The 13,400-nt window shown below is 41.4% G+C and overlaps 1 protein-coding gene across 3 annotated transcripts in view; it reads left to right on the top strand.

Annotated features, from left to right (window-relative positions):
- The window catches only part of fat3a (FAT atypical cadherin 3a), a 238,875-nt gene that overhangs the window by 216,234 nt on the left and 9,241 nt on the right, over positions 1 to 13,400 (top strand). For all 3 annotated transcript variants that reach the window (XM_067593756.1, XM_067593755.1, XM_067593754.1), the window contains exons 23-26: positions 963 to 1,211; positions 5,280 to 5,526; positions 8,030 to 8,183; positions 12,153 to 12,865. In XM_067593756.1, coding sequence (XP_067449857.1) covers positions 963 to 1,211; positions 5,280 to 5,526; positions 8,030 to 8,183; positions 12,153 to 12,865 — 1,363 coding nt within the window. The remainder of the gene's footprint in view (positions 1 to 962; positions 1,212 to 5,279; positions 5,527 to 8,029; positions 8,184 to 12,152; positions 12,866 to 13,400) is intronic.

Below are 13,400 nucleotides of genomic sequence, written 5' to 3'. Positions count from 1 at the left end.
TTTTATAAATACCAGTTTATGTGTGGGGAAATGGTATGTACATAACAATATACCCTAAAACATTCAAATTAAAAAGCTTGCTTAAAAACAGTTAGTTTTAGTAAATGTACTTACAGTTTTGCTAACTGTTTCAAATATTTGAAATAATGATACTGATTTTATATGGTGCATGCTATTTTGATAGTTTGTAAGTGATAAAATCAGATAGATAGATAGACAGATAGATAGATAGATAGATAGATAGATAGATAGATAGATAGATAGATAGATAGATAGATAGTCTGTGTGCATACTAACTTCCACAACAGGTGCTCAAGCTGTAAAGACTGATAATTACACCTTGAGGTGGGCGGGTAGTCCACGCCTTTACTTGAAGAGTTTACCAACTTTTATGTAAACGGTGTCACGGCTCTTGTCAATCAAATGTAATTGTCTTTAATATCTGATAGAATGATTTTAAAATTTGCTGTAGTAATAATTTTTATAACTATATAAAATACTATACTATATAGACATGTGTAACTATAGATACGTCAGTTTTATAATGAAAACATGGGACTGAGTTTTAAAATCTACAGTCTCTAACATTTTGTAAAGCTAGAGAAGCATCTCGAGTAAATTCAAGACAGTGTGCTTGTAATATGCAGCCACAGCCACTTATTAAAGGTATAATATGTAACTTTTCTGCATTAAAAGTTTAAAAACGACTAGACCTATGTTATATATTTTGTTGAATTGTATACTTACATTATCCCAAATGTTTCTAGCAATTTTCACATCCAGAGAAATCTGTAATTTTAATAAAGGTAACGGTCCATTTCATTTGGTCATCTGTCAATGGCGTCATATCCCCTTTGTGCATGTGTCAGCACTGTGGTTTCCTTCATTGAATTGCATGATATGATATAGCATGTATGCAACATTATTATTCTGTGTGTGTGTATGTGTGTGTGTGTGAGCAGTTGGAGGAGGGGAAGCTATGGTTCCAGCTGGCCTGTGGACTTGGCGGCAATGGGGGAGGTGGTGACAGTCCCGATATGTTGGGTATCTCTGGCCGTCGTATCAATGACGGCAGCTGGCACACAGTGGCGTTGGAGCTGAATCGCAACTTCAGCAGCCTGGCACTGGATGACAGCTATGTGGAGCGACGGCGTGGACCCCCCTTCATACAGGCTCTTGCTCCGGATAGAACCATCTACTTTGGGGCACTGGTTAGTCCATTAGTAGTTGTGGGGGGTGTGTCAGATAGTGCCAGGAGGTTAGGGGTCCTCAGAGTTTGTGCATCCAGACATCCAGGGATGCGTTAAACTGCATCTGGTAGAAGGTAGATGTGAGCATTTCTAGTGGCCACTAGTAAAATGTTGAACTTAGTTTTTCTATTATGCCTATTGTTTTGCTGTGTGATTATACAATGCTGCTTGAAAGTTTGTGAATCTATAGAATTGTCTCTATTTCTGCATAAATATGACCTAAAATGTGATCAGATTTTTACACAAGTCCTAAAACTAGATAAAGGGAACCCAAGTGAACAAATGAGACAAAAACATTTGTTGGGACGGGCAGTAGTGCGTTTGGTTATTAGCAATAATTCATAATTATCATAGATAATTATGAATTATGAAAATAAGATATTGTTAACCTTAATCAATAATTCTGGCACCAACTGTTGGATCTGTGAGGAACACAGTTGATTATTTGCAATAATTATAAATTATCAAGGATAATTAACTAATTATGACGATTAATAGAATTATTAATATGAATTAACAAATAGGGGGCACCACCCGGAAACCGGGACCAATAACCAAACAAGGTAGTCTCATAAAAAGGAGTTCACCTAGAATGTTAATATCTGAGAGATAACATTCGAGGGTGAACAAAGAAGGGTGAATTCGAGCTCTGACTCCTTCAATCAGCCACTTTTCACAATATTACACACAATAATGACAGAAGAACTTCTCTTTAAATATCTTTAAAGAGAAGTTCTTCTGTCATTATTGTGTGTAACAGTGTTTATTAAACTTAGCAAAATTAACAAAGTTAACAAATGCTTCATTCAATAAAAAACTATTCTAAAATCTAATCCTACCAAACAAAACACAAACAGCTATGTACAGGGTTGGACACATGCAGGGGAATGCATGTGTGTGTGTGTGTGTGTGCGTGTGTGTGTGCGTGTGCGACAAGATGGCGACGGGGCCTGACGTGATGACGTCGTCAGTCTGCGACGCGGACGTGACTATGGGAGGAAGTCACGTCGCGCGAGAACCCGATGGCAGAAATGTGGCGGTGTCTTGGTTAGACAGAAGCAAGACGGCGCCGCCTGGTGGACGGCGTCTCACACTCACCCACTTCTCTGAAAAACACACGTGTCTGATGGCGGATAAGGAAAGACAAAGCGAAGCTTTGTCCGACGTTATCTGACCATCAGATGTGCAAAAGATGTTGGTGCGTGTATGTGTGTGTGCGCGCGTGTATGTGTTAAACAGAAGAGAGAGGGAAGAAGGAAAGAAAGCGATCGTGAGAGGAAGAGAAGCGGTTCCTTTGTCCACAGACAGTGTGTGTATGGACGGCAGTCTGTAACGCACGTTGTCTGGTTTCTGACCGACAAAGCAACTTACTTCCTGACTCACGATGGCACAAACACAGCAGTAGTCCCGAGCGGGACAAACACAAAACAGTCTAGTGTGGTGAACACAACTAAACAGGCAGCAAACTTGAAATACTCCTAAGAGTAAACAGAGAAAAATGGACTCGGCGGTCCATCAACAACACAACAAAGAATAGCAATAAAGCTAAAAGCTAAATGCTAAACAACAGCAACTAATGCTGATAGGAACACACAACTATCACTGCCTCTGCCCAGACTTATGCCTCTTACTTGGTCGCTTCAGAAAGTGAGCAGGGTGTGTGTGTAATCCCGTCTTTATGTCCAGCTTTGTCCTGGGCTTGGATGCAGACGGTGGCCGTTCTCGCACGGTCGGCGAAAAGCACAGCAGCTGGCTCTCGGCGGCGTGGCGGAGAGAACAGCAGAGTCGACTTGGTGAAGAAGTTTTTCTTCTTTCACAAGGGAATTTGAGGACGCTGGTTGCAGCAGCGGTCTCTCACAGATCTTGGAATGTGAACACGGGCAAAGTCTCGTCTCGTCCGGTGAGGGGAGTCTTCGATGAGGGGAAAACACGTGCGTGGGGTACCCCCTTTAGTCAGCTGACTCAGAGGAACAGAAGTTACCCCTAGCTCAGTGACATGGGAAAGGCGTGTGCTTCAGGGCACATTCAGTTTTTAAAGGGGCGGTGATGTCATGGCTGTGTCATCAGGACGCTCCGCTGTGCAGGAGCATCTCCGCCAATGAGACTGTATGTTGACTGTTCCCTGCTGAGGTGCGAAAATCGCAAAGCATCCTTGGAAATGGAGTTTGCAATGGACTCCCATTGTCTGTAAGCAGCATTTTGGCGCTATTCCTTTGTCTCAGGGGAAACAAAGGAACAAGCACCTCGTGGTCAGGCCTCACAGGTTACATGTAGGCCCTCTCTGTGTGACCTCATGGTCTGAGGCCCAACACATTCAACTTATTCATTTATTTATTGAGGAAAATAAATAAAATTGATTGAGGAAAATTATCTAATCTTACATATTTGTGTGAGGCAAAAGTATGTGAACCCTTGCTTTCAGCCCCCTTTGCTGCAATAACTTCAACCAAATGTTTCCGGTAACAGTTTATCAGCCCTGCACATTGGTTTAGAGGAATAGGCCCATTTCTCCTTACAGAACAGTTTCAACTGTTGTTGGGATGTTGGTTGGCTTCTATGCATGAACTGCCCACTTCAGGTCCTTCCACAGCATTTCTATCAGATTAAGGTCAGGACTTTGACTCAGTAATGCCAAAACATTAACTTTCTTCTGCTTTAACCATTCTTTGGTAGAACAACTTGTGTGTTTAGGGTCGTTGTCTTGCTGCATGACCCTCTTTCTGTTGAACTTCAGTTCACAGATGGATACCTTGACATTTTCCTGTAGAATTTGCTGGTACAAGTCAGTATTCATAGCTCCATCAATGATTGCAAGCTGTCTTGGTCCAGAGTCAGAAAAGCAGGCCCAAACCATGATACTGCCACCACAATGTTTCATAGACGGGATAAGGTTCTTCTGCTGGAATGCAGTGTTTGCTCATCGCCAATCATAATGCTTGTCATTCAAGCCGAAAAGTTCGATTTTGGTCTCATCCATCCACAGGACATCTTTCCAATTGCCTTCTGGCTTGTCCATGGGGCTTGAGCACACTGTAGACAGCAGCAATGTTCTTGTTGGAGAGTGGTGGCTTTCTCCTTGCAACTCTGTCATGCACACCATTGATGTTCAATGTGCTCCTGACGGTGGACTCATGACTTTAGTTTCCTAGACGTTACCCTTCGGTCCCTTTTGGCCTCCCAAACTATTACACACCTTGCTCTGTGTGATCTCTGTTGTTTGACCACTCCTGGGGAGGGAAACAATGGTGTTGGATGTCTTACATTTGTACACAATCTGTCTGACAGTCAACTGGTGGAGTCCAAACTCTCTAGAAATGGTTTTGTAACCCTTTCCAGCCTGGTGAGCATCAACAACTCTTCTTCTAAGGTCGTCAGACATCTCCTTTGCTTGAGCCTTGACACACTTCCACAAACCTGTATTGTGAAGCTCAGACTTTGATACTGAAGACTCTCTTCTTTAAATAAAGCAGGGACTCCGACACTCACACCTGATTGTCATTCCATTGATTGAAACACCCAACTCTAATTTCCCCTTCAAATGAAGTGATAATCTTAGAGGTTCACATACTTTTGCCACGCACAAATATGTAACATTGGTTCATGTTCCTCAGTAAATAAATGAACAAGTGTAAGGTTTTTGTCTCATTTATTTAATCAATGTCTCTTTATCTAGCTTTAGGACTTGCATGGAAATCTGATCACATTTTAGCTCATATTTATGCAGAAATAGAGCATATTCTAAAGGGTTTGCAAACTTTCAAGCAGCACTGTAGGTCAGACTAAACAACTAACCAGCTGACTAACAATACAATAACAATTCCTATCAGTGAAATCTGCTGGTGTGGTGACACCTGTAACCACAACAGGTTGGGCTAAACCTGTTAGCAGACCACTTTTAGATCGGCAAAATAATACATTAAAAGGCCTCAGCATTTCATTAGAATTTTCTTCCTGTCAGTGTGGAGCAGTCTTTGAAACAACATTTAGATTTTCATAAAGGAAAACAAATGTTTTAACTCCTGATCTCAGGTGCAGCATCCCAACTCACACAGTCTCATGGACTCCCAGAAGGACCCACAGGTGCTTGAGGGATTTCAGGGCTGCCTGGACTCGGTTATGTTGAACAACAACGAGTTGCCGCTACAGAACAAGCGCTCACGATATGCTGAGGTGGTAGGACTGACAGAGCTGAAGCTGGGGTGCATCCTGTACCCCGATGCTTGCCTGCAGCAGCCTTGCCACAATGGAGCCACCTGCACCAGCCTGCCCTCTGGTGGTGAGTAAGAGCACTACAAACAGCACATCCACCATAGAATGAAGGCCCTGAAGAACTGTAGCCTTTAGGTCTTAATCACAAATTAATGTCAATACAGGAAGAAACAAAAGACAGAGTCAAGTCAAGTCAATTTTATTTATATAATGCCAAATCACAACAGAAGTTATCTCAGGCACTTTTCATATAGAACTGGTCTACGTGGTTTGTCCAAGTGGTGATGATGGCAGACCTGCTCAACCAATTATATTTAGGGATGCAATTGTGACTGGGTCTTCCCACTTACTGCCAAAAAGAAAAAACAGAGCGAGCAGAGGGATGTACTAGCGAGATTAGTGGGTTAGTGAGGTATGTTGAGCCTAAAGCCAGGGTTTTCAAGGCCAGAAAGGCAGCTGTCTTTTAACCTGGCTATATCACCATGGTAACTTATGCTGCAAACTTAACCTGGTCTAGAACAGGTTATATTCCGAGTTTCCGCTTAAGTCAGCTTAAAAAGCGGCACTCTTTCACGAACCACCTGATATGCTTCCAAGTCCGTTTAACACGGGTGGTACTGCAGTGTTAAAGAACACTGATTAGAAAACTGATTAGTCTTTTGTCATACTTACCATTGTTTTGATATGTCGTATTGTAAATTTGTAATGGTGCAGTTAGGATTACTTGTGGGATGGGATTTTGTTATAATATATCAAACTGTATTTCGAATTGTAAAAAAAACTAATAAAAACTAAAAACTAATGAAAAAAATACTTTGAACAAAAAAAGAAAACTGATTTTCTATTGGTATTTATCACAGATAATATTCAAGCTATAAAATTAATTTCACTTTGATTTGGCCAAAAACTAAAGTGATTTCCACGTATCTTTTATTATGGGACAGAGTCAGATCTAAATGCACTTCTTGAATATAATGTTTGAATCCGTTGCATCTAGTTTAAAGTTTAAGAGCTCTGAATGTGGGAGAGGTTAAATGAATATATTAACTTAATTTACGCCTGGGACACGCAGCCTGCGTGAGAAGTGTGTGTGCGTCACAGATCCTCTTGCTTTTCATTTCGGCGCACATGTTAACAGGTTGGAGCAGCCACACAGCCCTGCTTGGCCACACAGCCACACGGGGCTCGCCTTATTTGCAGCAACAATGTTGCTTTTTGCTGCGAAAATGTATTTATATTCTTCATAGCTCTCCATTATAATGACCTGTTCCTCATGGCTGAAGTAGGCGGCATGCGATTGGTCCATTTTGTGTGGAAGAAGAGTCAAATGATGTGTCAAAGGCCCCCTTTTGTGGAAGTATGCACAGAGCCTGAAGAAGAAAGCCTGGGTTAACAAAGAACGTTTATAACCATCATCTGCATGAGCAGGGATATTCTCTGTGCGGGCGCTGTGAAAGCACTTGCAAAAATAATATGCGTGCGCAACTGTTTCAGTTGTATTCGCAACTACTCTACATCCATGCATGTGAATGTCATTTGCGCTTGCAGGTTTTTGGCAGAGATATGCCGTCATATTTCTGGCAGCAGGACAGCGTGAGTGGGATTGCGTCTAAATAAATGACATTGTGTGTGTTCATGGTAATAGTTGTATAATAGTATAATAGTAATAATAGTAATAGTATAATAGTTGGAGCTCTTATGGCACAGATGACTTAGGAATAATACTAATATATCAGGCTTTGAAACACACAAAACTTATTAGTAAGGTAGTATTGTAGTAGAAGTAGTAGGATTCATTGCTGGTTTAGGTTTGTACATGGGATTTGTTGACTACAATACAATACAAATATATAGTATCACCGGACTCAGCATTTAAGGCCAAGTTGTTCCAACACCTCCACATGAATTTGAAGCCAGGTTTGAACAATTGAAAAACCCTACACTCAGTCCTCCACCAATGAAGACCAGGTCCCAAGTAGTGAAGAGGTTATTGAGGTAGTGCTGGGATCAACAGCTGCTGGTTCAAATCCCCACACTGTCTGAGGCAAGCAAATGTTGCAGCTACAGTGTCAGCACACAGAGCTTCCAGCAGAGGTGTGTGTGTTTGTTGTGAAGCTACAGTAACACTAGGCCTCTCTGAACACTGCTGTAAGACTTCCCACACACCACATGTTCTCCATTTATACTGTAATGGGCAAAACATCCTGGGAATTGTAGCAACCCACTGTTGTCATTAACACAGCGGCATGGAAAGGTTAGTGCGTCTCTGATGTATTGTGTACACACAATAAAAAATACTAATTTCCCACATTTTCTTACAAGTATGTATTTGTGATTTTAAGTAGTGTGTTTGTGTGTGTGTGTGTGTGTGTGTGTGTGTGTGTGTGTGTGTGTGTGTGTGTGTTTGAATGTGAGAGTCATCCCCTTATGTTGTGTGGGTGTACACATTTTCCCAAAGGGTTGTGTTTGTTTTTGCCATTTAATTTTCTCTCAGTGTTGTAAACATAGAATGCTCTGAATTCATAATGAAGTCTGTTTCCTTGTCTCCCTCCGTGCTGTCTGTCTGCCAGGATTCTCCTGCAGCTGTAACCCCCAGTACACCGGCGGGCGCTGTGAGATGGAGATAACAGCGTGTGTCCCCAACCCGTGTCAGAACAGCGGTGTGTGTAAGGCCATAGGCAACGCCTTCCTCTGCAGCTGCAGGAGAGGCTTCAAGGGTCTGACGTGAGTCTCCATCCAAACACACAGCCCTGAACTGAAAATCCTGAAAGGGTTGCTTCACCCAAATTCTGAAAAATATATTGTTTCACATACTTGTACAGTGGAAACCACTTATTCTTTATTTCTCATGCAGATTACCACAGTGTTTCCTCTATAATTATTCTGCAGTGGTGCACCACCAACTGCTGAAATTTCACATGATTATTAATATCAATGGGCTACTAATGATTTTCGCACAATGTGCGAGCATGATAACACCCTAGTTACCGTGCAATTGTTTTGAGTCATCCTCCCTATCTTCTCCAAAGGACATCTACGTGAAAGGTACTGTTATAAGAGTAGCGTAGCAGGAGAGGAGCAGGTTTTGTAGTAAGTTGTCAATATGGCGGTAAATTTACAGTGCAGGCTACAATGTGTCATTTAATAAATGTTGCAGCAGTCAACCTAGGGGAAACACTGTACCATCTAATTGACATTTATATATTTATTACATGCATATATAGTAATGAAACAGACAGTTTTGCTATTTACTGATTTAAAGATAAAATAGCATAAATTGGACCGTGGCCCTCTCCTGCTCCAAGCCCTGTCTGAATGGTCCGGGTGAAAGCATTACACTCCACTCACGTAACATACCTGCTGCTGTGAGAGAGCTGGGACGATAATTACACAATGTAAGAGTCCCAAAACGCGAGTAGAGTAGAATGGGAGGGCAAAATAACTCACTAAGCCACAGTGGTGTGAGTAGAGGAAGATATATGGCGTGCATGTGCGCACACACACACACACACACACACACACACACACTCACAGACACTGGACTTATTTTGGGAGAGAAGGCAGGGACGGTTGTTACGCACTGTGGCGGTCCCAGAACCTTATACAAATAAGTCATAAAAGAGTCTATGACATATGACAACTTGCAGTAGTAGGCTACAACAGTTTTAATTTTTTTTACACATGTTGTCATGTATGAAAAGACCCAAAATGTACTGGACTACTTGACTACTATAAAGTAATTATTTAAACAGCATTTGTATAGGAATGATTCTGTCTCAAGCTTTTTGATCCATATAAGCAGTTCATCACTGTAACCATGATCACTATAAGCAGTTTCCACTGTAGATAGTTTTAGCTTTATTGGTCTGTATTTGTATTTCTGTCTCTACCCCAAGACAATGGCGGTAAATATAATTCAATTTGTTAGGGCACAAAATTGCACAATTACATCTAAAAACTTCAACAGCAAAATCTCTTTCTAAAAGAGTGTCCATGTTACACTGGACAATCCACAGCGAACTGGCCCTTTAAAGCTTTAATTCAATTCATTGTGTATTGCATCTTGCATTGTTGTTGTAAAAAAGATAAATGAAAAAATAAATCAATAAAAAGGCAGTGTTACCAGTTAATCAGTTATTATACAAGAAAACTAGTAGGAACATTACATTAAAGCTGATGTTCAGCAAACTACGGACTAATTCAAAACAGGTTTTGAGTCTGTTGTGTTTTCACAGACCCTAAATTAAATATACTGAAGAAAGTCAGTGTGCATACTGACTTGCATACTGTGTCTTAGTGTTCACTATTGTCCCACAGTGCAATGCTCAAAAGGAAATAATTTGAATAATGTATTGAGTGCTCTTGGTGTTTGCGGCCAGAGGGTGGCAGCATGACATTATAGTTTGTACTGAAGATATTACTATGTTATCCTCTGCTTGCTCATACACAGCACTTGTTTGTCACATTTCCCAAATGCCATTAAAATTCCATCACTGTCAAAGGAAATGCAGTGTGGCAGCTGACAGGATAGAAGAACACACTGTGTTGAATTTCACCATGCTCACACACACATATGCATACACACCATGATTATACACAAGCTGATTAACTTATTTCATCAAAGCCTGTTTCTTTATGAATTCAGATCTCAAGAAGTTTTATAAATGAATCATAATCCTCTTTTTTCCATCTGGAGATCTCAGGGGAATGAACCAGCAGGTGGCGACTCAGATCTGAGTCACCACACACCACAAAATGCATCATGTCTTTGAGGCTACACCTACTGGACACCATTAAAACTTGCTCACTTTTCATAGTTGTGCACTGCAGCAGTCTGCATCACTTATGGAAATCAACCGAAAGTCCTTTAGATGAAATGTTTAGTTTTAATGCAAATGACACTGTTGATCCTTAAGCTAAAGCCTAACTTTATTCAGCTTTGTAAAACTTCCAATTCACTGATTACAGTTTTGTGATGATGCTGTGATCAGATGAACTTTTCAGAGGGCAGTGGGGTAAAAATTTGCTGTTGGTCTCCCATTGATCCCCACCAACTACCCCTCGGCCCCTCTTTACACCTCCAACTTCCCATCAAAGGAATGTCTATGTGTTAAGTACAGAGCTGCAGTCAAGATGTGGTTAGCCTAACTTTGTAGAAAGACTAGAAGCAAAGGGAAACAGCTGGCCTGGCTCTGTCCAAGTAGGTCTATCAGTAATTTTATAGTTATTATTATGTTATTAGGTTATTTACATGAGATTGCTGTTTAACTAGACATGTTAGGACAAGTTGTGGTTTCAGAGGAAGGAACTAGAACTCTAGAACTCTTTTTTTGTTTGAATAGCTTATCCACCCAGTACTTCAAGTGTCTCTGGTTAAAGCACAGGTTGCCAGATACAGTCAGCAACCACAGCTTTTAGTCTCTGGACAGATGCAATGGTACCACACCTGGCAACCTCACAACGACAAGTCTCCAGGAGGCTATGCTCAGTTACTGCTGTTGATCAAGGAATAGTTAAGCACTTAACTCCCCCAAAACCCACACATTACTATTTTACATTTTTGTTTATGAACACATCAAACATCAGATACAGAGATACATAATATGAACCAATGAGCATTTTAGGTGTTGGTAGATGTATTTCTGAACTTTGTACAAAGCCAGACTAGCTGTTGCCCCTGCTTTCAGTCATTATGCTATGCTAAGCTAGGCTAACCACATCCCGACTCCAGCTCCGACCGAACAAACAGACATGAGATCAAACTGGAAAGGAAGCAAATAAGACTATTTCCAAACTACTTCCAGCACACTACCTGTACTACCTGACAACAAGTTGTCTGTATGTCAGTTTTGTTTGCTGTAATTTGATTAAATAGAATCATATTTAAGAATATCCACCATGTGAGCACAATATAAACTGAAATATTTAAACTGAAATTTGACAAAAAGCTACAAGATTAATTCATAAATGGAGCCCAACTTAGTTGATATTGCACTTTACTGATATAAATTTGTTATTAATGAAATTACCAAAAGTCAGTCGACATTGAGGGAACTTGAGGCTTTTTGGTTGCTGGGGAGATGGGGCCCCAGTTGCTGCTTAGTTGCTTGCTTCGTCCAGTTGGTTATCCATGAGAGAACAGTGGAAAAAGGCTTCCCAAGCAGCACTCTTCAGAAATGATGCCAAACTTGAAACACATTGCAATCCAGAGTAGCCATTGATCCAAGCCTTTTCTGTATTCTTCATGCCATTCCTGCACATATTGAGTATATTAAATTCTCTCACTTTTTTCCATCTGATGGCTCCCCTCCTTTTTTCTGAGTATACACATTTTCACAGATTTGGTAACTTTGGGATCTCTACTAGAATTTCAAATATGGCTTTGTGAAATTGTAGTGACTGACCCATCAATTGGTAAACGAGGTTAAATAAGTTAAGAGCTTTTAAAAACCAGATTAATAAGGAAAAACGATCCTTTCCACGTAAAATCAAGAACAAAACACTTCTCCAACTTGATTGAAATAATTTCCTCACCAGCCTCCACCTGTAACCTTACACTCATTTGACTCTTTTGCTCCCTCTCTTTTGGAAAACGATCCATCCAGGAGCAGGTAATTGAGCAGTCCATAGTTACTCATACACTAACACTCACTTCAGTCTCTTCCCTCTTTCCTCCATCCCTCCATCCTGCAGCTGTGAGGAGGATGTGAATGAATGTGACCGCAGCAACCCAGAGGGCGAGTGTGAGAACGGTGGCATCTGTGTCAACACTCATGGCTCCTTCTACTGTAACTGCACGGCAGGCTTTGTGGGCCAGCGCTGCAGCCTGCGACCTGTCGTTGTTCCCGACATGCAGGCGGGTCATGCTGTGGTCGGTAAGGAGGAGTTGATCGGCATCGCTGTGGTGCTTTTTGTCATCATCACCCTCATCATCCTCTTCATCGCTTTCCGCAAAAAGGTCTTTCAGAAGAACTACTCGCGGAACAATCTGTCTCTGGTCCAGGATCCAGCGACAGCAGCCCTCCTCAACAAGGCCAATGGTGTTCAGTTTAAGACCCTGCACTGCACACCTGGAGATCCTCTGAACCTGTACTCAGAGCCGGGGCTGGGGCCCACCATGGTGGGAGGAGGTGGGATGATGGGACCTCCGCAGGTGCCTGTGAGACCCATGGCATACACACCCTGTTTCCAAGGAGACCCACGGTCCACACTGGAGAAGATGGTGGATGGGCGTACTGTGGAGCATACAGAGATGAGTACCTTTCATCCAGAGTCACCAAGGATCCTGTCAGGGACCACCAGGAGAGGGGTGGTGGTGTGCAGCGTGGCCCCCAATCTGCCCCCAGTATCACCATGTCGCTCAGACTGTGACTCCATTCGCAAAAGCCCATGGGACAGTGATGATGGTGAGTGTGTGTGGGTGTTTGCATGTTAAAGAACTTACAATTAGAATAAGTTAAGGTTAATGAACTAATATCTTGTAGAGGAGATTGAGTGTGTTTGGCACAGAACATATATTATTGAGGTTATTTTGTGGACAATTTTGTCCAAGTATAAAATATATAAAATTATGAAAACATTAAATTAAATCTGCAACAAAAAGGTTCACCTCCTAAAACACAGCTCAAGATTTCATCATCATCCATCAATATAGCCCTTAAATCATCATATATTGAACCATAAAACATAAAATGGACTTCATTAAATCGCATAACACAGTCTTTTCTCTTCAGAGAGACAGTAAACCTGGCTGTTTCTATAGCTGATGGTAGTGTAACCTAATGTAACTGTGCACAGAGATCTTTGATTTTTAGTTAAATTCTGCTTCATATAAAGTTCTATCTAGTTAGTTGTTTTTCATCAAACATTATGTTCACATAATGCCAAACATCAACAGACTAACTGTCCATATACATAAGGAACAATTGGTGCTGAGTATTG

This window comes from Thunnus thynnus, chromosome 7, assembly GCF_963924715.1.
Source record: "Thunnus thynnus chromosome 7, fThuThy2.1, whole genome shotgun sequence".
Lineage (NCBI taxonomy): Eukaryota > Metazoa > Chordata > Actinopteri > Scombriformes > Scombridae > Thunnus > Thunnus thynnus.
Note: the sequence above shows the minus strand (reverse complement) of the source record. Positions and strands in the feature narration are given on the sequence as shown.